General features: G+C 40.3%; 1 protein-coding gene across 1 annotated transcript in view; it reads right to left on the bottom strand.

The window, feature by feature from the left end:
* Positions 1 to 25,337, bottom strand: part of CSTPP1 (centriolar satellite-associated tubulin polyglutamylase complex regulator 1) — an 85,216-nt gene that overhangs the window by 34,470 nt on the left and 25,409 nt on the right. The window contains exon 3 of the mRNA XM_055715379.1: positions 22,347 to 22,477. Coding sequence (XP_055571354.1) covers positions 22,347 to 22,477 — 131 coding nt within the window. The remainder of the gene's footprint in view (positions 1 to 22,346; positions 22,478 to 25,337) is intronic.

Genomic DNA, 25,337 nt, shown 5'->3' on the forward strand with positions numbered 1-25,337 from the left:
GTATTTAGAAGATTTGCTATTCAACTTCACGAACAGCAAACAGCACTACAACAAACCACTCCAACTTGAATAAACAGAAAGACCTGCTTTGAGATCTTCACAGTTTAAAAATCTATTTTTCCATGCAATAGAATAAGATAATGATGAGCAGAGATCAACCAACTTATAGATAATAACCCTTCTAGAGACTTTACAGTACTGCCCAAGCACTGAAATTCTCATCTTATGTTACAATTTCCTGTTTCAAACCAAATTTTTCCTTGTTTACACCTTCAGATGTTTTGGAAGTCATGCAAAAAGATATACCAAGGCTTTGTTCAAGCTGTTGCCTAATTTCATGCACAAGTTATAAAATCAACAAAGAAGAACTACCTGCTATGGAATTTGCTTGGTACATGGGATAGGAAGGTAACTAGTATTAATTAACTTTTTCAGTAGTGTAAGATTTTGTTTATCTCAAAAAAACCCAAGGAAAAGCTATTTAAAAACATGACAGTAGTACAACATTATATTTGTATGGCTAAGCATTGTAAATATCATAAAATGGTAAAATTAGGAACATACAGAAAACTTTATCTACCTCAAGTCTGTGTAAGTTATATCATCATTTCCTCCATTATGCAAATATGGTTCTTAAGCATTACACTATTAGAGCATTTTCCCTAGTTTCTTAGTAACATCTATCATTCTTGCATACTTCATACAACTTGCATTGTCACAGTGGTGCCAAACATCTTTATGGATAAGATCCTTGTGTTATACTTTATTGGATATCACATACTTTCCTTTCCAAAAGGCATGCAGCCTACCCAGGATGAAATTCAGGTAATAGGAGAGAATATGTTCTCTGCCAAACACTAACAATATTTTAACTACCTTGCTGATATATTTCAACTGGAAGATTCAAGTAAAACTCATCTAGTACTAGCACAGATATCTTTCATAGACTTGTAAGCAGTATAAAAATAAATAACACAATGTAATCGAAGAGTCTGCTGGCAGCAGCGAATAATAGTGAGAAGCTAGGAATTTGCAGAAAACTTGAAAGAGAAACAAAATGAAACAGGTAAAAAAAAGTCAGGGGACAAAAATACAAAGATAATCATATGCATATCAGGAGAAAACTGTAGAAATGATAGTCTTCTTGACATTTTGCTTCATAGGAGGAAAAAATAAAGTAGCATTCAGGAAAAGCATGTGCTGCATTTAATATAATACATATCATCCTTCTTTTTCTGCATAATCCAAAACATTTTCCATTTCAGTGATAATTTAGGAATATGTCAGTTAGTGGAGTGGTACTTAACATATTAAAAAATTAAAAGCAGATGTTTGTAATCTCTGTCAATTTTCAAAAGGATTGGCTGACAAGCTCTCAGCACTGCTGAGAATTGATTTTCAAAGTCTGGAACACCTGGGAAATTTTACAGGAGTAGGATAAAAGCAGAAGTCGCATTAGCACTTAAAAATTCTAAGATCAGGGAATTACTCTGACTGAAGTGGCTATCTGAGAGAAGCACACAGTATACCAATGAGTGCAAGGATGGGGTCAAAATAAGGCCTAAAGTGCTGCCATCGGTTGAGATAACCTAGGCATCTGTACCATGGCCAGCCTGCTAGTACTCCCAAATATAATACGCAACCAGGAAATATTTGACTTCATCAATTAATTACTAATAGCAACGAACAACAACAACAAAAATTCTTGGTGTATTAACGAATCTTTTCAAATTCTAAATTTTTTTCAAAGTCTAAATGTAAAAGAGCATCAAATAACAGCCTTTGAGAGATACTACACTTTCTACTGAACAGTGCTGGGATTAAATATATGAATTGTTCAAACCAACCACCACACGCATTAACATGATAACCATTATGTCTCAAAATAAAGATGAGGAATCACTACTTAGAGGGTGTATTTCTCCTGGGATCCCCAAGAATACCCCCTTAGTTCCACATTCTGAAGCAATTTTTCAATTAATGACCTAGAAAAGAACAAGAATTATTGATAACATTTGTGAGCCATAAAGAACAGAGGAAACAGTAAAAATTTAAAAGGAATGAGTAGTAACATAGTTGACATAGCTGGCTCCCACCTAGCTTAGAGTATCCTCATACATGAAACACTGTATCTAGAAACAAAGAATGCACGGGGCTCCACCTGGTAAACAGTTAAGACAAGTGGAGAGGAAGGCGACCACAAATGCTCAGAATAACGTAATCAGGAGAGTATTACGGTCCTCAGATGAGTAAACACAACAATATCAAGAGAGAGGCTGAGTTACCAGCCTCTGACCAATCTGAAATACCCACAACTCAGGAATGATGGCGTGAATCGAAAAGGAGTCAGAAGGGCTACAAGAATGATCACCTGTTTACAAAACATGCCTCACCGAGAGAGGCTCAACGCGATCATTTACTTGGCTTATCAAAAAGAAGGATAAGAAATTCCCTTCAACATATGATTCAAATACTTTAAATAACACAATTTTCATAAACTTAATTTTTTTTTTTTTTTATGTGAAGATAAACGCATTGTTAAAGATCACCACAAGTTGAGATGGTAGCGTGTTCAGAATTCTCATTTTACTAGCCCCTAATGATACTTTTCAGTTCAAACCCAAGTAAGTCTTAGTAAATTCTGACCTCCGACAAACCAAAAGTTACCCAGCAAACAACCTTCCCCCCCCCGTCAGGACAGTTTCTTTCCCACCTGGCCCTTCCACCATCACAAGTTTTCTCAGCAGCGGCGGCAGCAGCAGCACACGAGCGTGCCGTGCCCAAGGGCCACCCTACCGCCCGCCTGCAGAAGCGCCACACACCAGCCGGGCCTCCCGCCCGTGTCCCAAAGCAGGGTGAGCACACCGGGAAGGTGTCGCGGAGCGGGCTATTCCCGGCAGCCCTCCTTCCCATGACAGCTGGGCACCTCATGGGGAGGGCTGCAGGCCAGCCTAATTGCTCTGGCAGCACCGACAGCTGACTGCTTCCTCCTGCTATTTTTCCCAGGGGCCCTTCGGCCCCTTCAGGCTCACATGACTTAACCAAACCTGAATGCCCTTCTGGAAGATATGCAAATTATTTTTCAGTCGGACAAAAGTGTTTTGGCTCAATACTGGGGTTACTAAGTGAAGTTTAATGATGTGCTATACAGGTCAGACTACACGGCCTGATGGTACTTTCTGGCTATAAACTCAACAGGCGTGTTACTCTCTAAAGGAGGTTTTAAAACAAAATATTAGTATATTCATTATAACACCTAATTAGACTGGGCCAAGTATCAATACAGAGCAATGTGACCTGTCTTTTAAGGCCAGGTTTATCAACACTGTGATTTTTGCACTTATAAAGTGCTAGGCCGTTTGAGTTGGGCCACGGCTGTGGAGTACCACACTCCGCATCCCGCCCCTCGCGTGACCTCGCGCTGGCACCTTGCCCCATGCTATGCCGGCAGAAAACCAACTCAAGCGGCAGAACTACGGAACGGTTTTCTGCCAGTTTAGCATGCCGAGACAGAGCAGCACGAGATCGGACAAGTGCTGGAGCTGCCGCAAGGATGTGAGAAGGCAGTATCTCACTAGCCAGCAATTAGATCAGGTTCTGCTGACATGGTAGTGCAGCTTTAACTAAAGGCATTAAGAAAGTCTCCTATGCGTTCAATACAGAGAAGTCAACAGCTTCAGTTTCCAATTCATCCTAGGCATATGGCCAGAAAAGGTCTCTTTTCCTCTCCAGCTCTTACCACAAGAAACTGTACCACTAGGATTATCCTTCTCTTAAATACTGAGCTGAAGCTTTTTCCACCACAAAGTAGGAAAAACCAACTGTACATATGAACTTCATAGCCCCGTGAAGCACAGTACTCTAGTTTTAAAGCCATTTTAAAACTGATTGTAAAGAAAGACAAATTATGTTGCTTTCAAGGTAACACAAGTACAACTGCTAGAAGAACAGGTTTCAACTTACAGTCTTCCAGCTTGCCCTGGGCAACCCATTCACACCTTGTGGTGGAACATACAGTCTTGCATATTCCCTTTATTTACATTAAAGATACAATGTGAGATCGTAAAATGCATTACAGGCAACAGTGCTTCACTGAATATCGGACAACTACAGGACACACATGTACTTTCTTGGTGCTCTTCACCTGGTAAGGTCAACTAAAAAAACCCAAAGACACTAGAGGTAATGCTAAGTTAAAGATAGTATCAGTTGTTCTAGTTACAATAACACTCCTAGGACGAAGTGGCAAACATTTCACTGGGTGCAGGGATCACTTCTTTCTAAACAATAATAGTATCTCTACCTTATCCAGCCAGCTGCATGTCCTTTTATACATTTCTAGAATTAATACTACACAGAACTCAACATAATTTGTTGTTTATTTACAGCCACTCTTCTCACATCCTAATGAGTGACACCAGCTCTTCAGGGGGAGAATTTGCTTTTCTTGCCAATGCACCCTTGGCAGACTCTGCCCTTGAAACAGAAGATTTCAGGGAGGGACTGAAGCCAACAAGAAGGAATGCAAGGGAGGATAGCATGATATGAGAAGAATGCCTGCAATTTTACAGGGAGAAGACCCAGCTGCCAGTTATTCAGATACTTGAACTCACACACAGAAACTAAGCTGTTCCATCAACAAAGGTACATGCTCAGATACTCAACTGCCAAAAAATGCCAAGGAACAGGTTATCTCTGTGCTCTAACCTGCTCCTGTACTTATAATTGAAGATGGCTGCATTAAGAAATAATGCAATATACCACGCTTCCACATCGCCTCACCACCCCCCCCCCAAAACCCCAACAAGAAAAATATCTCTACTGCAACACCCTTGTCTGCATGCTAGAGAAAGCCTACACAGATAATGTAGTTACTGGGCAGCTTCTTCAGACTCAACTGTGATGCAGGTAAAACATTCTGGGATTGAGACTTTGCTTTTCAACAAGTAAAAACTTAAAATTCTTCAGAATTTGAAACGCCTTCAAAACCAGTGAAGTCATTTGCCTCCCTTTTGTTGTCTTCCAAGCTCCTATCGATCCATAATGGCACTTTTGGCCTTTTCCAAATCACTTGACACTACTTGGAAGCAAAGGCACTGCATGCTGTAGTTTTATCAGAATTCATTTATTCAGTGCATCCAAAGCTTGCAATAAAGTGCATACACAACTGAGTTAAAAAGCAATTGAACTATCATGATGTTTTAGTGATCCCTAGACTTCTTTTGGCACTCAAGCATGCAAGTCACATGCTAAAACTCTAAAAGAAAAGAACAAAAGGATTTCTTGTACAAGTAACATCCAGACCAGGCTAAAACTGGAGAACACAGTATCCTGCCAGGATCTCACCTGTATGCTAGCAGGACTGGAAAAGAAAGAATACTTTTGTTTGCAAGCAAACAAACTCTGCAACAGCTTTCAAAGATATTAACTCTAGTGGAATCTGAAGTAGTTCAGTTAAAGCATAAACTGAATTCTGTGAAAATTCACCCAATTAATTTCCATCTCGTCCCATTCATCCATTTGGGTCTGATCCACTGGCATGATTTCAGAGAAGAATATGTATGTGCTGTTCATCTTCTGGTGGTTTTAGGAGAAGGGGGGAAGAAAAAAAGAGAAGGGAAAAAAAAAAAAAAAAAGGTTGTTTGTAATGATAGCCTACCCAAAATCCAGCTCAGCTTGGATTAAACACCACGCAAGAGTTCTTCCCCTCCCCTAATTTATTGATTTTCATTTCAGCATTATAAATAAGTCAACAGCATTTACTGTCACTTATGCCCAAACTTCCTCACTTCCTGCTACATTCATTGTGTAATTTTATGTCAGACATCCATCAAAAGCTACTTAACTTAGTCTGGTAGGCGAAGGGGAGCTTTAAACCAGAATTAGTTTTCATTTATAACTACCATGGCAAGGAGAGGTAGAGTATGTTGGTTAAAAGTAATTGAATAAATTTTTTTCAAGTTTTCTATTAGAATCACATTTGTATTTTGTGGCCTGCTTCTATATTAAAGTAGAGACATCGGGACTAGAGGCAAGTCCTGATTTTTCATACAAATATTTTTGTTTGAAATTTTTTGTTTAAAACAATGTAGTGAAAAATTGCAAATGATCATGTTTATAGTTCTAAGAATCAGCTGAAACATACACATAGCATTCAGTAGAACAAAAGCATGTGTATTTCATCAGATAGGTTTCAATTTGTACACTGAAGATTGAATACCAGTATCTATTTCCTTGGTAGCAAACTTAACAATTTCTCACCTCCACCTCATCTGGCACAGTTCACTGCTCTTTCAGTTTGCCAAACCAGCTGTTTGAGTAGCTGTGTCATATACCTGATTACCAAAGTGATCTGAGTTAAAAATAAGCTTTAAAACAATTCATTACAGAGGCAGTGAAATGATAGAAGAACACTGTACTAAGCATGTATCTGGACAATCCATTGGTTAGCAAAGGGAAAATAAATACTTGTGCAGAAAAATCAGCAGCCTGCACACTGCTCCAGTTGCATTCAAGTCTCAAGAAGTTCTGTGTTGCACTTCCAATTACAGAAGATGGGAGCCAGTCTCAGAGTCTAAATCTAAGGTATTTTCTGTGAGACGTTGTCACTTACAATTATTTCAGTGTTGCTGTTTTGCTTATTTAGCTTTGTTTCGCCTCAAAATCATCACAGAAGGCAACTATAATGTTAATTTTTCTTTACAGCTCAAGGATAATATTAGTCTGTCATATCTGCATTTACCTTGAAACCATTTCAACTTCAAAGTTACCCAAACAAGGTTCCTGAAGAGTAGAAAAGTCACTCCTGGATACCTCCGTAACTTAAAAACTCGGGATTTTGAAGAAAATTCTCTTGACGCATTCTTTAAATCATCTCTTCTGCAGACATACAAGCTATTTCATCTTGGATTTATTTATTTTTGCTTGTATTTCCTCAAAAAGCTACCTAGCCTGAGAATAAGATTTTAGAATAACTTCTGTCCATAACTTGAACAATAATGTTCCACACAGACTAGGCTGTAAGGAGTATGTTTGATGACCCAAAGTTAACTCCCTGATGATTCAGGCTCCTCCAGAGTCAATTACAACTACACTCTGGTTTCATATTGATCACTGTTGTGTAACTTTAGGCATTATGTAAATTCCTTTTGCTATGTTGCCTGCAAATGCCCTTGCAAGTCAAATAATTTTCTAATTATTTACATACATAGAGAATTAACTTACTAGCAAACAAATATCCAGTGTTTTGAGGCTGCTTAAAATATTAGATTAATTTAACACTTACCTAAGCCTCTTCTCAAAATACCTTACAGCCATTCCTTGGGAGTGACTGAATACATAGATTGGGTTGGAAGGGACCTTGAAGACCACCTAGCTCCCACCCCCCCGCCACGGGCAGGGACACCTCCCACCAGCCCAGGTTGCCCCCAGCCCCGTCCAGCCTGGCCTGGGACACTGCCAGGGATGGGGCACCCACAGCTGCTCTGGGCAACTGTGCCAGTGCCTCGCCGCCCTCACAGGGAAGAATTTCTTCCTGATAGCTAATGAAAATCTATCCTCTTTCATTTTAAAGCCATCCCCCCCTTGTCCTATCACTCCATGCCCTTGTAAAAAGCCCCTCTCCACCTTTCCTGTCGGCCCCTTTAGGTACTGGGAGCTGCTGTAAGGTCTCCCCAGAGCCGTCTCTTCCCCAGGCTGGATAACCCCAGCTCTCCCAGCCTGTGGTCACAGACTATCCTTTGTGGCCCTCCTCTGGACTCACTCCAACAGGTCTGCGTCCTTCTGCTGGGAGCCCCAGAGCTGAACGCAGTACTGCAGGTGGGGCCTCGCAAGAGTGGAGCCGAGGGGGAGAATCGCCTCCCTCAGCCCAATGACTGCGCTTCTTCTGATGCAGCCCAGGATACGGGTGGCTTTCTGGGCTGCAGGTGCATGCTGCCAGGCCACGTTGAGCCTCTCATCTACCAACACCCCCAAGTCCTTCTCCTCAGGGCTGCTCTCAATCCATTCTCCACCCAGCCTGTATTCGTGCTTGGGATTGCCCTGACCCACGTGCAAGACCTTGCACTTGGCCTTGCTGGACTCCACGAGGTTTGCACGGGTCCACCTCTCAAACCTGTCAGTGTCCCTCTGGATGGCATCCCTTCCCTTCAGCATGTTGAACACACCACAGAGCTTCGTATGGTCAGCAAACTTGCTAAGGGAGCACTCAATCCCACTGTTCATGCCAACAAAGATGTTAAGCAGCACCAGTGCCAATAATGACCCCTGAGGAGCACCACTTGTCATATACTAAGGTCTGAGGTCTAACACTGAAGTCTGTGCCCTGCAGAGTTGTCACAAGTGAGTAAAAAGCAAAACTCCTCTCCACCTATATCCATGTTACGTAAAAAAATCCTCAAAAATTAAAATCATCAACTTGATTCTACAATGTCACTTTCATAACCTGAGGTTTTAGGTTTTTAATAAGTTCATCTTGTACCAATCAGAAATAGAATTATACAAATATCCACAAATTAAGTATCAGATGTATTTGACCAACACCTAATTTTTAATTAAACATTTGGCAAATACTCAAAGAGAGTAAGGAAAGTGTCGAAGCAAAGTAACAAATTTTAACTGTCTGGCTGAAAAAAAATAAATCAATGGTCCAACTCACCCTCTGCTGAGATTATGCTAGGTCTGAAAGACTTCCTGATGATCGCATACATTGCGCGTGACAACCTCCCGCAACCAAACCACAACAAATGGAGCCGCGCCTTTCATACTTCCTCACGGCAGGTTTGGTTAGTTTTCACATTAATAGATATAGCTCTTGAAATCCAGTTCTAACTATCATAAAATCTTTTCTTCCTTCCTCCAGAAGTGATTTTAATATCATCCAAAGAACTATTAAAAGGAGAAAAATTCCCATAGGAAAAAACTTCTGAGTCTAAATTGGGGAACAGGAGGAGTGGGAGGTGGGAAGAAGAAAAGGAAGACTGATATTAAAGGGTTTTTTTTATATTAAAGTTTTTTAATTTCAAATGCTTTTACTGTTTTACACACTCTTTTCTGTGTATTTAAAGAAGAGTTAAATTATTTTAATGGAAAGAAGCTGCAAGGAAGTTTACATGCATCTGTCTAAAATTAACTGCTTACCACTAATAAAGAAGTGAGAGCTCATTAAGGCCTTGGTTCCATCAAATTTGATCTATACTGATACCTACGTAGTCTCAAGTTTTACCTATCCAGCCAAAACCTATACATCCAAGGACCACTTAATTTAATCCAACAGGTGGAAATCCAGGTTATAAATAGAAAAACAAAGGTACATTGAGATTAAGTGATTTGCTCCAAGTCCCACATTAACAAGATTAGGATTCAGGAGTTGCCAGTTTGAATTTCTTTGCTTGTCTCACATTTACTCCAGCAGATGAAATACAACCAAGAGAGCACAGAAGGGAGAAAAATGCCACTTGCCATCAACAAAAAAATGTCAGATTTCTATTCAGCGTTGGCTATTTGCCTATGGATTCACTCTACATACACCTAAAGCATGCCTCTTACCTGAAATAATATTTTGAGTACCAAAGAATTAATGCAGTTTATTTTAAATCAGTCTAAGACATTATAAAACAAAGCTCCACACTTTGCATGTGCATGTGAGGGTATGTAAAGGGATGGTGCAGATACATTCTTCTAAAAGACAAAGCTAAAAGAAATAATGAACAAAGTTTTCAGTAGCTGTATTACATCTTAAAAAACCTGCTTTCCTTATTAACCATGTTTAATTGCTACATCTGTATATTGAGTTTGAATGGCAAGGGGGGCCGTGGGGGGCCACTACAGAAGTGGCTTCTGTGAGAAGCTGCCAGAAGCTTCCCCTGTGTCCGATGGAGCCAATGCCAGATGGCTCCAAGACAGACCCACCGCTGGCCAAGCCCAAGCCCATCAGCGATGGTGGCAGTGCCTGTGGTATAGAGTATTTAAGAAGGAAGGGGAAAATCAATTAAAAAAACCAACAAAAAACCCAACACAAAAACCCAACCACACAACTGCAGCCCGAGCAAGGAGTGAGAAAGTGTGAGAGCAACAGCTCTGCAGACACCCAGGTCAGTAGAGGAGGAGGAGGAGGAGGAGGAGGAGGAGGAGGAGGTGCTCCAGGCACCGGAGCAGAGATTCTCCTGCAGCCCGTGATGAAGACCATGGTGAGGCAGGCTGTCCCCCTCAGCCCATGGAGGTCCATGGTGGAGCAGATCTCCACCTGCAGCCTGGGGAGGGTCCCACGCTGGAGCAAGGGGGTGCACCCAAAGGAGGCTGTGACCCTAGCCTATTTTGCCCGTGAGGGTAATTGGTGAGTGATCTCTCCCCATTCTTATCTCGACCCCTGAGCCTTTTGTTGTATTTTCTCTCCCCCATCCAGCTGAGGAGGAGGAGTGACAGAGCAGCTTTGGTGGGCATCTCGTGTCCAGCCAGAGGCAATTCACCACAATTGCTAAACTGGCAGTGTGTACTTTCTGAGAAACAGATACATAGTATTTCACTGGATTATTTTTTTCCTTTAAAATTAGTTCTGCAGGATGTCTTAGCTAGGATTCAAAGGAAATACTTAATTACAAGTTTTATTTCAGTGACTATTGATTTGTTTCTTAACTCCTCTAGTCTAATAAGATTTAATATACTACTCACTCTCACTTGCTTTGTTTATGGGATACTTTAGATACAAAAGTTATGGAAGATTTATAAAGGAAGAAAATCATCATGGATTCAAAAACTTCCCTAAAAGGTTTATTCATGAGCATTATGGAATAGTGAGTGCCAAACTAAAATGAAATAACACAGCATCATTAGGAAGACATATTTTCCTAAGGGTTTAACCTATTGATCTGAACTTTGAAATGCAGAGTGGAAGGGTAACGTTTGTGTTGCCTAACATCAGGCACCAAACTTAGGTCCTAAATGAAAAGGCTGCTCTACCTAAACTCCTAACATAATCAATAGAGAAAAAGATTGCCAGAGAGTGACTTTTGGCCAGGATCCCACCTGAACTGTTCAAAACTGCACTATGGATCAGGCATTATCTGTTGGCTACCAAAGAAGCCTGTGAAAAACAGATTTCTAGTTTGGGCATCACACTTGTATACTCATAGGAGAAGATATGATGGACACAAGCTGCCACAAGGGACAAGCTCTAGCAGGTATTCTTCAGCTTTGGCTTTAGCTACACGAGTGCACATACTCAACTTCCCTGTGCAGCAGCCCATGAGAGCAAATGCCAAAATCCCACTTTGCTGGGTTTCAGATCCAGAGCTTGGCTTTTAAGCCTGTGTTTCCAGATAAACAGCGAGAAGTAACAGAGCCAGATCAAGTTCCAGGTTTCGGTGTTTCACTGTTTTAAGAAAAGTACTCAGAAGATGGTCCTTCACAGAACAGACGTGTTTAGGAAATCTTTCACTAGACATTATGTGCAACTCACCTAGCAGACTGGACCTATGGGGAACGAACAGCACGCTTTTTTATAAGGTGGTCCCTTGAAGAAAAACATGCTTGAACAAGACTCTACTAGTTAGTACTTTGAAGCTATGGAAAAACAACAAAAGCCTGCAACCTCTATACAAAAGGGAAATATTCTGAATTTACAATGAGGGAAGATGAATAAAGAAGACACTCCAGCATATAAAGTAGTTTCTATTTTGAGCTCCTTCAAACGGGAAAATCTCTTGCCAATTTTACTTTAGAAGCAAGCAGCTTCTGCACGCTGAGATTGGCTTTCCAAGTGATACAGTTACCAGCTAAATACCAGAACGCTTAGGAGCCTAGGTACTTTCAGAGAGTATACATTACTAATGCACACACATTGCCTTCCGCTCCTGAAGAGAGAAGGATTGTTGTGAAAGTGACACTGAGCATGTGGTTCTACAACAGAGATAATGAACTTGATGACACATGTTAACTAATCTGACCTTCTATCTTGCTCTAAAGACTTTGGCTAGAGAAGTAAGTAGGGAAGGGCATTATAACGTCACGCTTGAAAACAGCTAAAAAACCACTGTACATCATCCCATGTAGGACACGCACAGTGATCTACTATTCTGAGTAAGGCAATGATTATTCTCAAAATTTCTTAAAAGAAAAAAGATGACAGATTCTTACAAACAATTTGTCTAAATGATACTGCCTTATACTAGCATGTGTTTTCCTACTTGTCTCAGGGTAAAAGAAGGCTTATCTGTAAGAAAAATACAATTTTAGCATATAAAATTGAATTCATAATATCAAAAAGCCACACATCTTGGTTTTGCCTCTATGTGAACTTCAGCTAGTCAATTCATTTCTCTGTCTCACTTCCTGGAACAGTACAGTGAAAATAGTATTGCCAAGGTACTTGGGAAGCTTCATTCCTTAACATCTGTAAAATACCTGGAGATCCTCAGACAGCAGGTACAGAAAAGCATCATCATTAATCAGCATTCTGAAACTGAGACATCACATTTGAGGTTCTGTCCATCACAGAAGAAAGCCATGAAACACTTCTCAGCACCTTAAAGGACAATTATGCCTGCTCGTCATTTCAAGGGTTTGATAAAAGACGTTTCCAATCAGAGTAGACAGAAAAAATAATTTTTTTTTCAGGAATAAGCTGCAATATTAACTGGTCAGTATCCTAATGGTATTGACTAGCACCCGCATTGTGTTGTAACTTGGCATAGCACAGCCATCCCTCTGCCACTGCTGGCAGAAATGAAGAAATACCTATTAGCAGCATGGGGAGTAGGCATGAGAGAAAGAGGAAATAAAGAAACAGCTTTGTTTCTGACGTAAGATAGTGATGCAGAAACAGCTTGAAGTCCTTTCAGACAATGTGTAAGTTATTCTGGAAATTATGTAAGTGAAATTTGACTGGAAGGTAGGTAAGAACTTTGAACATACAATAACTTAACTCCAGCAGGAGTAAAGAGCAAAGTAGTAATAGATAACCAGATACCTGGGCTAGAAGGGAACCAGTATTTGAGAAACAGATAATAAGAACAGACAGATAAACACAGGATGATAGTATAATGATAGAAAATAATAAAAAAATAGGCAGGTAAAGAGCAGACTAGAGGTAGGGATGAATATAGTTCAGAATGAAAGTTTGTCCTATGGCGCAAAAGAACGAAAGGGGAAGGGTTGAAATTCCATTCAGGACAATACTGCCTTTCCGAACATCTCTCCTCCCTCTATGAAAACAAACACTAGTAAGACTTTGGAACGTGACATACTTGCACTTTCCAACAGACAAAAAACCCAAAACATTCCTTCTTAAATGTTTGGTTTCATTTAGGTTTACTATGCACTCCTGTGTACTCTTCAGCCCCTCTTGATTCTATTGCTTCTATTAAGCAACACCAGGTTCACCAGGTTACTCCTTTACAACTTCTACTGGGGAATCTATACCAGTTTACTAAATCAGCTGACGTCAATTTTGACTGCACCTAGGACTAAAGCTTAATGTAGGAAAACGTCAGAGAAGACAAGATTTGACAAGTATCTCTGTGAGCACTATAACTAGTAAAGCTTTTATCCTACAGATTTGTGGGTTTTGGGTAACTGACACTGAAGTCTAGGAAGGTGTAAACTTCTATGGAAGTTTTTCCTATGCCTGAAGTATTTCTAAGGTCTTTGTCTTTATACCTGAAAACCATTTCATTAAGCTTTCAGGAATTTATCTACCCGGCAAAAAGCAGGACCACAACCCTGAGTTTTAGGAGAGCAGACTGCAATGTATTCAGAGATCTGCTTTGAAGATTCCCATGGGATATGGCTCCAGAGGGAAAAAGGGGATGAGAAGAGCTCATTGATATTCAAGTATCTCCTCCTCCAAGCTGAAGAAAGGTCCATTGTGCCAATGGAGGTGATGAGATGCATGTTTAGTAAGAGCAGGGAATGCAAATCACTCTCAGCTCAGCTAATAAAGGAAGGTATCAGTCTGTACCTCACCCGAATTACGTCCCTGCAACAAATTCAAAATGGATCAAGCTTAATTTATAAATATTGCCTACTACATTTCATAACTCATTTGCAGATTACAGGTTTTCCATAGTACTACTTTATTCCCATTTCACAAAGTAGTAGTGGTATATCAAAGTAGTAATCATGCATGCAGATCACTTCATGCTGATACTCATCTAAGGTTCTTGAAAGGCACGTAGCAGAGCATAAACCAACAATTCTTTTAATCATATACAACACCTTTATTCATGATCATACTGATTTAAACCAGATTTACCGACATTTCTGGACGTAAGGCAACTTTAAAGTGATGCAAGAACTACACATAAGCACAGCTGTACTGTTTATCTAAACTAATTCAACACCACACCTTTAGTCAAACATAGACATACTGAATGACAGCAAGGCCTCAGAACGAAGCACAGAGTAGGGAATTCCTGAGTGATTATGAGTTTGTAGGTACCAATTATCTTGCTCAACAAGACAAGGTTTGCTGGAAGAGTTCAGTAACATAGTTACAGAAACAGAATTCAGTTCACATCAGTCCTTTTAACACCATAAGGAAAAATCAGTTCCTCACATGAAATAAATGGCACTCCCAAGCTTATTTTACAAGATTAACTGACTTTAAAGTTTTTGTGAGTATAACTAATATATGAAGGGGAAGAACAGAGGGTGAAAGACAGTAGTTGTGCAAATACACAATCAACCAACAGGCAAAAAGCTTCTAGATACAGGTCAGGCCTGCATGACCCAATAGGGGAGACAGACTCTAGAGTGAGGAGCACGGTATATAAATCAGGCAAGTTAACTTAGGAAAGCTAGGAAATGAATTTGTGATAACGGAAACTACGAATAACGAGACCACCAGAGAGAAAACCTACAAGATGCAGCTGGGACAACAGAGACACAATTACTACTGGTTCAGAGATTTTCTGTGCAGCTGGACAACCATACTTCAAGATAGATATTAAAAAAGGTAGTTATCTCTTCACTTATGGCTTCTCTAGCACCTAGGCTACTTAGAAGAAGTAATCGCATGTATGTAAAGGAGGGTCCTTACTCTTCTGTTCACAGTGAACCAGAACACACATGCTCTTTGTAGTGCTCTTTGTCAGACTGCATCGTACACTGCTCACAGTAGCTCAACCGAGATGCAAGAGTTTATTTATTCTGCAGCAAGGAGCTAAGTGGACACACCATAACAATACTCCCCATGTGTTAGCTGACCTGCTGAGACAGATTAGCTAGTCTCAGGCTGCTGTAAAAGAAATACAGCTCTGCAGCTTCCAGGACCCAAGCTAGTATCTTGAGATAGTGCTGAGTTGTACCATATGGAAATACCAACCCTGAGCTTATACTGTCTATACAAACATTGCATTACACAGCACAGACATACTCTTGAAGCCAACAGCATGGGGAGTGGTATGTTTTATGGTTCACTGACAAGGGATGAAGATAATTCTTTCCTCAGTCCAGGCACTTTCACATCTTTGGGTAGGTTAAACTCCAACAGTGGGTTGAAAGTGGTCATGGGCTCTTATTTTCTTACAGCCTCTTTACAGAAAGTCACAGTATAAGGAATTAAAAGAACACAAGATTCTAATCTCGTTTCTCTACCTCCTTCTCTCCCTTTCAATATCTCTGCTGCCAAAGAGCAGACCAGAAACACAAAACATGCTAGCTAATAAAGCTAATGCTTCATAGACCTTCTACTGGATGATCGCCTATGCATATGCAGTGCACAGATCTCTCAAGACTTGTCAGAAGTGAGACAAGAGATAGACTTAAGTGGAAACACGGAGCATTCAGAATCCCAGCCCAGATCACACAATTTATAACTAGTTTAATTCCAGGGAACTTCCCCACAATCTGGAATACTAACTCTTCAGTCCCACATTGGAACCTAAAAAAGTCTTAATTGAAAAAATCCATTTCTGTTGGTTTGAATAAGAATGCTGTCATAGGGGTGGGAAACTTGCCAAAAGACTGCAAAGCAAATGGTAATAATAATTACCAGTTGAATTTTGGATAATTGCTTAGCAGAATGCAAAAGTAATCACTGTACGTAAGCTCATCTGAATGCTTCACTCAACTGGGACAAAAAGCAAAGAACATATTAATTCAATTTGCCAATGACACAACTGGTGAAAAACTGTCAAAAGATACAAAATAGCCAGTTGAAAAAACATTTGGAAATTAAGATGAGCTGTTGCAGGTACAGAGATATAGTCGAAAGGAAATGTAATACTGAGGGGGAAACCCAAAACCTGGTTAGATAAAGACAACTTCCAGTATACTACTATTAATTTCACAAACCGCATGGACAGAATGGTATGAGCTGAGTGCAGGGAGAGGCTAGATGAAGACTTCATCACTGACCCCATGCTACTACGTCTAAGCTGCAGTAATCATTTGCATTTAGATCTACGTAATGTAAATGTTTTAACTTACAATACTTGTAGATATACCTCACCGTGTCTAAAATTTAATCCTCCAGTTATTTTTCCTCATCTTCAGAAATCCTGATATTCCAGTCATCAGTGGTTCCAGGCAGAGCTACGCTGATAAATCATAAATAGCAACAGGTATAATTGTGGGGCAAAGGAACCACGAAGTGAATAAAGGCTGGAGATCAATCATTTCAACCAAGGCTATTTCACTGCAGGATAAGCTTCCAGAGAACACTACATTAAAACCCACAGCTTAATTATCTTTAGGACATACTATGAGACCTTACTGATTCATAAAAACTCTCCTACAATAACATGGTATAGAGATCTGATTTGATTTTAATAACAGAAGGGAAAGGGCAGAAGATTCTGACATTTGCTGTGATCATCGCTCTATTGCTTTATGCATCACACCAAACAGATTGGCTAAGCTATAAATGGAGACGAGTGTAACAGCTTACAAGGGAGGGAATAAAAAAAAAAAAAAAAAAAAAGAGAGGGAGGAATTTAATATAAAGAGTTACATGTGGAAGCATTAGAATGACACTAGTGAAGGAAGGGGTTTTGGAACCTCAAGAAAGTAATCTTGTCAGCAAAATGCATTAAAATAGCATCTTTCAATAAAGAGCTGTGGTAACAGTGGTCCTTCTAGTTCTTCTCAATCTCCAGGTTACATGACTCATATGCATAGGACATTTCTTTAATTCTTATAAGGAATTTAGCCTTCCCGGCAAACTCAAGAAGAACTAGTCAGAGAGACACACCGCTCTTCTTACTCTGTGACTCATTCCATGTGTGTGTGGCTATGGTAAGCCTCCCTTCTGCAAGCTCCAGAGGTGGTCAGGCTTCTAATTTCCTAATTCAAGTACGCAGAAGCAAAGAGGCAGCCATTACCCCATGTGATGGATGTGAAAGAAACAAGGCAAGTTTATAAGATTTTATTTCAATAAGAGCAGTAACAGTACTTTTTGTCTGAAGGGGAGGTACAAGTCTGCAAAAAGGATCCTCAACGAATAAAGTCCAACATACTTTCTGCAGCAGTTCTGTGCCACGTGCGTCTAAATAAAGTAACAATCACCCCAGAGTGGAAGGAAAAGATCCTGTATCTGGTGTTGAACAATTCCAGGGCTACATCTAAGGTATCAAACAGCAGCTATTTTTGCTGGAAGCAATTTTAAATTGCCAGGGGGGTAAGGGGGTGTGGAGAGAGAGAAAAAAAAAAAAAAAAAAAAAAAAAAAAAAAAAGAGAGAGAAAAGCTGTTGAAAAGCACCAGCAAAAGCTGGCGCTCTAGAAAAAAGTGCCAATGGTCCTGACTGAGCTTTCTGTTCACTTCTCAATACATCAGGCCTGGAACAAGTTTCTCAGTGCAAAATTTCTCTAATTGGCTGGAAAGCATTTAAGGAAAAATCTTTTTAATTAAAAACAGAGAACCAACAAGACATGAAAGCCATGGGGGTTGGGAGAGGCATATGTTGACCTTATGAAGCTTCACAGCAGAACTCTGCAGGGGCTGTTTAAACTGAGAAAGCACAGTTTTAATTAAAGAGTCCTGAGGAACAGACAATTCAAAAGAGCAGGTCAGCTAGATTCCAAGAGGTCAATTTAAGCATAAGCAGAGGGGAAACAAGACTTCTGGTCATTTTGCTTTCCTCTGCAGGGAAATCTGTTGCTAACTGAGCATTATGTTCTGTGCTTCTCAACACAAAAGCTAGCTGTCTTCTAACCACCTCTATGGGTGTTGCATATCATTGGTAAGTGTTTAAGGGAGGGAAGAAATTTTGTGAAGTCCACCCCAGTTTCTTGACACTGGATCACATTCTAAAATAAGCTAATTTTTTTTTCCCCAGTGCATGGAATCCCAGATATGCTTATGCATACTTGAAAACAGAACTCTGCATCTTGCTATAGTTTCTAAGCCCAGTGGGAAATCCTGTAAAGAAACAGATCGAGAATATCATCAAACAGAAATCTTTTTAAAAAAAAACCAAACAACAAACTTTTTATTTACTTTTTGAAGCGTATTATGTAACTACCACGTTTAGTAAAGCTAGTAAATTTTCCTTGCTATTTAGACAAAAAGAAAAATAAATCTAGTCTCCAAACAAAAGGAGTTATGAAGGGCAATGTAACTAGAACCCACCAAGTAGCAGGGCTAACAGAAAAATGTAACATAAAAGCTGCTGCATCCCTCCAAGAAGAACTACTTTCCAGTAATTCAAAAAGAGAAGAAATTAAGTAGAAAAGTAACATCTACATTAATTTCCCAAGAGAAACAATAATATTAGTGCACTTCAATTAGTGTATACATGGTTCTGCACATACACGGATTGTTACATCTAAGTATTGTTCCTGTTGAGATAGATTTCTTTCCTTGTTGGCCCTTTGAGAGCTCATGGCTAGATGCATCTGCTTGGGTGAACAAGGTACATATTCCAAGTCAAGGCATGTTATTTCAAGACCGATAGACAAAGCAGTAAATTTCCCTGCATTGACGAGCCAGATTAAGAAATCAATTCACTCATTTGTGAGATATTGTCTACTTTTCTGAAAACCCAATTAAACACTAAGAAGTGGAAAGGTGGAGGTTTTGTTTTCTTGGGTTTTTTTAAGTTTGTATAAGCTTGGAAATTGCATTGTCAGATTTTTATTTTATTCTTTATATCTTTAATTTTATTCTCCCTTACTCCCCCCTCCAGCCAGGGTGCAAGCTTTGATGCAAGTTCTCATTTATTATGTTGGCCTATAGCCTCGCAGGGTTGGCATTTATGCAGTTTATCAGGGACACCCTCCACAGATGGACAAAACTAAGAAAAAGCCACCACTCACTCCTAAAACAGACATTCAAATGTGGAATTGAGGTTAAAATCACTGAAAGGGGAAAATAGCAGTAATCACTTTTATAGCAAAGGAATAAATTAAAACAAGAACATTCTGGGAGACGTGAAAGTTAGTGAACGTAATACTTTCGACAAAGGAAGAAAAAAGATGCCTTCATCGCTCTTCACATACATAAATCAATGAAAATACTGAAGCACAGGGCAATTCCTCCCCAGAAACAAACCCAGGAGGGAAAACTGGGACAGAACAGAATCTTGCTGTAGAAAACCAAGGGTGTATTTTCATCCTTTTCTGCACACAGAATTCTATTGAAATGAAAAGGATGTTCAATGAGTAACTCTCCGTACACCTAACACAGATGCAGAAAGACATCAGTTCAGGTCTCAAAAGCAATACACCAATGTTAATTCAAGCTACACTGCTTCTGATTTCCCATGTTCTGTTGCATAGTATAGGATAACCTTAAGCAGAATTTCTTACCTGGACTCCATAACTTACCTACCTCCTTGTGGTGGGTTGACCCTGGCTGGATGCCTGGTGCCCACCAAGCCCCTCTATCACTCCCCCTCCTCAACTGGGCAAGGGAGTGAAAATACAATGAAAGTTTCACGGGTCAAGACAGGGAGACCACTCAGCAAAAAAAAAAAAAACCTGTCACGGGCAAAACAGACTCAGCTTGGAGGAAATTAGTTTAATTTATTGCCAACCAAATCAGAGTAGGATAATTAGAAATAAAGTCTGGGTCTCTCCCACAGGGTGCAGTCCTTCAGGAACAGACTGCCCCAGTGTGGGCCCCCCCCGGAGTCACAAGCCCTGCCAGCAAACCTGCCCCAGCCGGGGCTCCTCTCCCCACAGGGCCACAGGTCCTGTCAGGAGCTGCTCCAGCACAGGCTGTCCACAGGGTCACAGCCTCCTTCGGGTGCATCTACCTGCTCCAGCGTGGAACCCTCCCCAGGCTGCAGGTGGAGATCTGCTCCACCATGGACCTCCATGGGCTGAGGGGGACAGCCTGCCTCACCATGGTCTTCATCACAGGCTGCAGGAGAATCTCTGCTCTGGTGCCTGGAGCACCTCCTCCTCTACTGACCTGGGTGTCTGCAGAGCTGTTGCTCTCACACTTTCTCACTCCTTGCTCGGGCTGCAGTTAGGTTTTGGGTTTTTAAATTTATTTTCCCCTCCTTCTTAAATACTCTATACCACAGGCACTGCCACCATCACTGGTGGGCTTGGGCTTGGCCAGTGGTCAGTCCGTCTTGGAGCCGTCTGGCATTGGCTCCATCAGACACAGGGGAAGCTTCTGGCAGCTTCTCACAGAAGCCACTACTGCACCACCCCCCACTGCTACCAAAACCTTGCCATACAGGTAAACATGTCATATTTACTCAGATTAAAAAGTGCAGCCACTGGACTTTATAGTAAGAAAAATGTATGTTGAACTCTTTTAAGGCCACAACCAAAGCATAGTAACATCCACCTGAGCTTTTGTTCCTGTGAAGGGGAAGGGGGAGCAAAGTACCTTGGTGATTACATTTTCTTCCACCACCTTTTCCATACTCTATAAGACTGCTAAAAGTAGAAGAGAAAGGAGATACTATGTAGCTAAAACTTTTTGGTTCTTTCCAACAAATCCAGGTTCCCATTATCTGGCTGAGTTCAGATGCTAGATAGATGAAGCCTGATGAAAACTTGCATTGAACATACAGCAGTGGGTACTTTCTGTCAGATGGCTTCTCAATTTGTCAACACGAGGTTTACCACTGGCAGCTGCAGTTCTTGTGGATGACTTCTTCACTATCATCTCTAACTCTTCTACAGAAATGTGTTCTGGGAGTCTACGCTTTATATTTCCTGACTATGACCTCAAATCAGGTATGTCCTCACCGCACACTGGTTAGACTAGTTCCATACAATTTATCTGAAATCTTAAAAATATTATCCCTGAACTAACGTATATTATTTAGAACATAAGAAAGTACTTATCACTGGGAAGAAGGCATAGCAGACAGCATAGTCAGTCACTTCAGTAGCTAATTACAGATTTTGCCATGTTTAACTACAATTGACTAGTTTCCAAGGATCTAAATGGTGTATGTCAAAAAAGCCAAGCTATTTATTCACAGTCTTGCAAACTTTGTTCATCATGAGCAGAAGTGTGACAAAGTTTAGCCAGAAGGTGAGGTTTTATCTGTATTTAAGAAATGGTTCTAGTCTTCCCCATGACAAGAAGTGACGCTGAATAGCCTGAAACTAGTGAGGCTTATAGCAAAAACAACCCACCAAAATTCATATTTGTACAGCAACATTCAGTGTATTTTCTTAAAATACTAAATTAAAACCTGAAACAAAACATAATTTTAGTTGCATGTAGTTACATGAGTTTATTTTGAACTCTGGCCAGTTCTATAATACCTAATATACTGAGTGTGGTATAAGAATAGCTAGACAAGATAGTACAGTGCTGAGTAGTTATTTTGGCATTGGAGCTTTTTCCTTGCGGGTAGGGTTGGAGAAAAGGTCACACAGTTGTCAGTGGTCCCCCTTTCACAGCCATCAGGGATCCTGCAACATCATCTAGAAGACATGCCAGGACTAGCTGTGGCAGAACTCTGGTGGCAGCATTCACCACCCTACAGCCCGACACTGCTATATACTCTGCCTCCTGCAGGGCTCCTAGTCGAAGCACTCTGTACCCCAAACGCCTGATAATCTCAGCACCTGCTTCCCTCATGCTCCACACCCTATATTCTAACCATCGGGTCTGCTCCCATCCACCAACCCCAGCATGTTTTTTTCTTCTACCCGTCCCCATGCACAGGCCCACAAATGTCCTAGCTCTGATCTGTTGTTGCTTGACATGCTGTTCTGTAATGGAAGTAGCACTGGCAACAAGGTGCTCCTAGGCTACTTTATGCTGCAAGCATTTTTTAAACTCACCATCGCAGTTGCCTGTGGCAATCTCCCTATTAACAATGTTAGAGCATTAGAACACAGCGTGAAGTGTCAGTATTTGTACTGCGTTAATAACCTAGCTAATGATTTTAATGTCAAGGTAACAGGACAGCAGCTGATGCTGGAACACTTGCCTCCATTTTTCCCCACGGTTCGGAAACACCTCCAGAAGGTCCGAAGAAAAGATGCCCTGTTATGAGGGGTAGCTTGAACAAAGCTGAACTCACGGAACAAGATGTGTGTTCCTTGACGCACGCTGTTGAAACTGTGGAGATAAAGTCAAAACAAGAGAACGTTAGAAAGCTGAACTGATGTGAATGTTCTGGGGCCAGCTAGAACAGTGGCAAGAAAACCACTGGCAGTTACATTTTGTGAAACCAAATCTCCAAAGCTTATACCCATCTGTTCTCTAGAGAGACTGTTTGCAAAAACCACACACTGGAACTTAATTATAGGAATTAGAGGTTTGTGAAAGTAAAATTCATTCTAAATAATCCCAGCAAGGGGTGTCCAAGAGCCACTTATTTGAAACCAATCCACTGGAAAATGGCTGGCCACGAGTAACTGTTGTTTATATGACCAGAAGATGCCCTTTCTTTTAGTAGTATTTGAACTTCACTCCTATTCTCATCACAGTTTTCTGTGAAGCCACACTAAAAAAACCAACCAAAAAACCCAAACCCAAGCAAACCTCTATTTCACTTCTAAATTACTGAAACTTGATTGTATTGGATGTATAAAATTACTTCAGTTGCCATGAAAAGCAGATTGACACTTCACTAAATGACACTCTGCACTACTGCATTTTGAAAAAGAGTAGCTGGTTGTTACAGTGGATAGTCAATTTGATACTCACATTCTTCTATTTTAGTACAAATTTCTCTTATTTGAGTTGTAAGCATTTTAAGTTAACTTATTGTAGTAACTATCTGTCTTAAAAAGGTTTCTCTGAAGTGCAAGAAACTCTCCTTTGGGCATGGAAAAGCTCAACATACAAGAACAATAGAAATGCAAATACAAACATTATATACCAAAAGGTATAATGATGGGTTGCCTTAAAGATAGATTTTGTGCATTTCATTCTCCATCATGCAAGTGGGACAAAGCTTTCAAACACTCCAGAGAGATCATTAAAAACATTCACTTGGGACAGCAGCTTAACTCTCCCACATAGGAGAGAATTAATGAAAAGATCCAAGTTTACTTTCATCACAGCAGAACCTCTCCATAGGTAGCACCTCCACAACAGACAAAATCCAGTGGTCACTGTGAACCCTCTCAGTTTGCATTTTTAAATCATCTCTTTAAATATAAATACTTTAAATCACTTTATCCTTCATAGTACAGAAAAGGGTCTCACACTTGAAAGCAGATTATACCAGACAGTTCAGCAAAATTAAAAAGTCTCATAACAACTGGGGAGTGTGTGGAGAGAAGCCAATTCCGTTTTTCCCAAAAAGAAACACAATTTCTGTTTTTTAATATCCTGGTTCTCAAAGTCATGCAAGTAAACGGAATTTTTCTTCACGTGTTGAAAGTTAGGTGCAGAACACTGTTGCTAGCCCTCCTACCCAGAAGGAAATGCAACTCAAAAGAAGCACAAATCACCTTATGATTAAGAAACACTCATGACTTGAATCCTGGAATTAAGAATACACTTTCTGTAAACATCATGGGCAAATATATTATTTCATACTTATGAAACCTTATTCATGCACCAGTGCTGTAAAAACCAGAGAAAAGCATAACCATTGTCCCAAGAGATTAAAATGAATAAATCATGTGCCTGATCAAAATGTGCCAAAATTACAGGAAAGGGCTCCAGTGACTACCATTTTAGGTGAAGCATTCGTTACAAATTGCTGTAATTCACTGCTTTAAAGCGAACGAGTTGAGAGTCAGGGAAACTTGCATAAAGTCCCACAAGACACCCATGACAAACCTGGAAAAGGGATTTCAGATCTTCTCATCCCAAACCACAGCCTGTAAGACTTTTTTCATTTCTGATTTGCATTGTTTTGCTGATGATTTGACAGGCTGGTGGAGAAAAGAGGGATATGAATGAAAAAGAAGAAACTTGGTGTAACAGGAGAAGGCAGCTTTCAGAAAGATGACACACGTAAGGAAGAGAAAGAATACAAAAGCACAATGATATAATTAGATGCACCAAATTATATTGCGCAGAACAACTACAGCACGCACAACTTCTGGAAGCAGATCTGGCACACCTGCAATGGAAAGGTCCAGACATGAAGCTAACATACTATTAATTCACAGCAGACAGCCCTACTAGATTACTCCTTAGTTCTAGTATGTGAAAACTCAAGTCACTTGCATTTTCAGCATAGGATGGCTCTAAACCTAGCAGGCAGAAGGGTATGATATCATTTGTTGTTGCTTACTCCATTAAAAGAGTGGGTGGATATGTTGGAACATCAGCACACCTGGATGCGCTGACAGCCAAGTGCCGCCAGCTAGTTGAGTAAAAGAGGTACAATATTTCTTTCATTCCTCATTTCTTGCAATAAGATTTTGTTTAACTATACAATGGAAAGATTTTTTCCCCAAAAGCTCAAGTCTGCAAGCACGGGAGTCAGAATTTATCCCAGTTAAGGTGCTGCATTTCAGAGACCCTACTTTACTTTACTCCTTTTTGTAATTGTAGAAGTTCAGCCCAAAGCAGCCAAACCATGATGGAGCTATCCAACAAGCCGCCCAATTACAATCAACAGATCTATTCTCAGGCAGGGTCAAAATCACTACAAGAGATGGGAATGCTATATATTTTTAACAAACTATATATTTTGGAATTGCTTTACCATGGGTAGATGGGCCATACAAACATAACTTGGCCACCTTTTCCTTAAAAATTGCCTAGAGGTGAAGTTCCCGTTAATGTGGCAAGTCATAATGGCTTGCAGGTAAACCTTTCTGCAAGAAAATGAAATTGTGACAACCCAAAGCTGTTGCAGGTATTCCAGCAGCTTGTAGGGAATAAGATCAATGCCCTACCTATGATTTTTATATACACATGAACAGATATCTCTTCCTGTTTCTTTTGAATGCAAAAATGAAACAAGCTGCAGACTCAGAGAAATGGCTTAAGCAAGATATCAAAAGCAAAG

Source organism: Falco cherrug, chromosome 7 (genome assembly GCF_023634085.1).
Source record: "Falco cherrug isolate bFalChe1 chromosome 7, bFalChe1.pri, whole genome shotgun sequence".
Taxonomy (NCBI): domain Eukaryota; kingdom Metazoa; phylum Chordata; class Aves; order Falconiformes; family Falconidae; genus Falco; species Falco cherrug.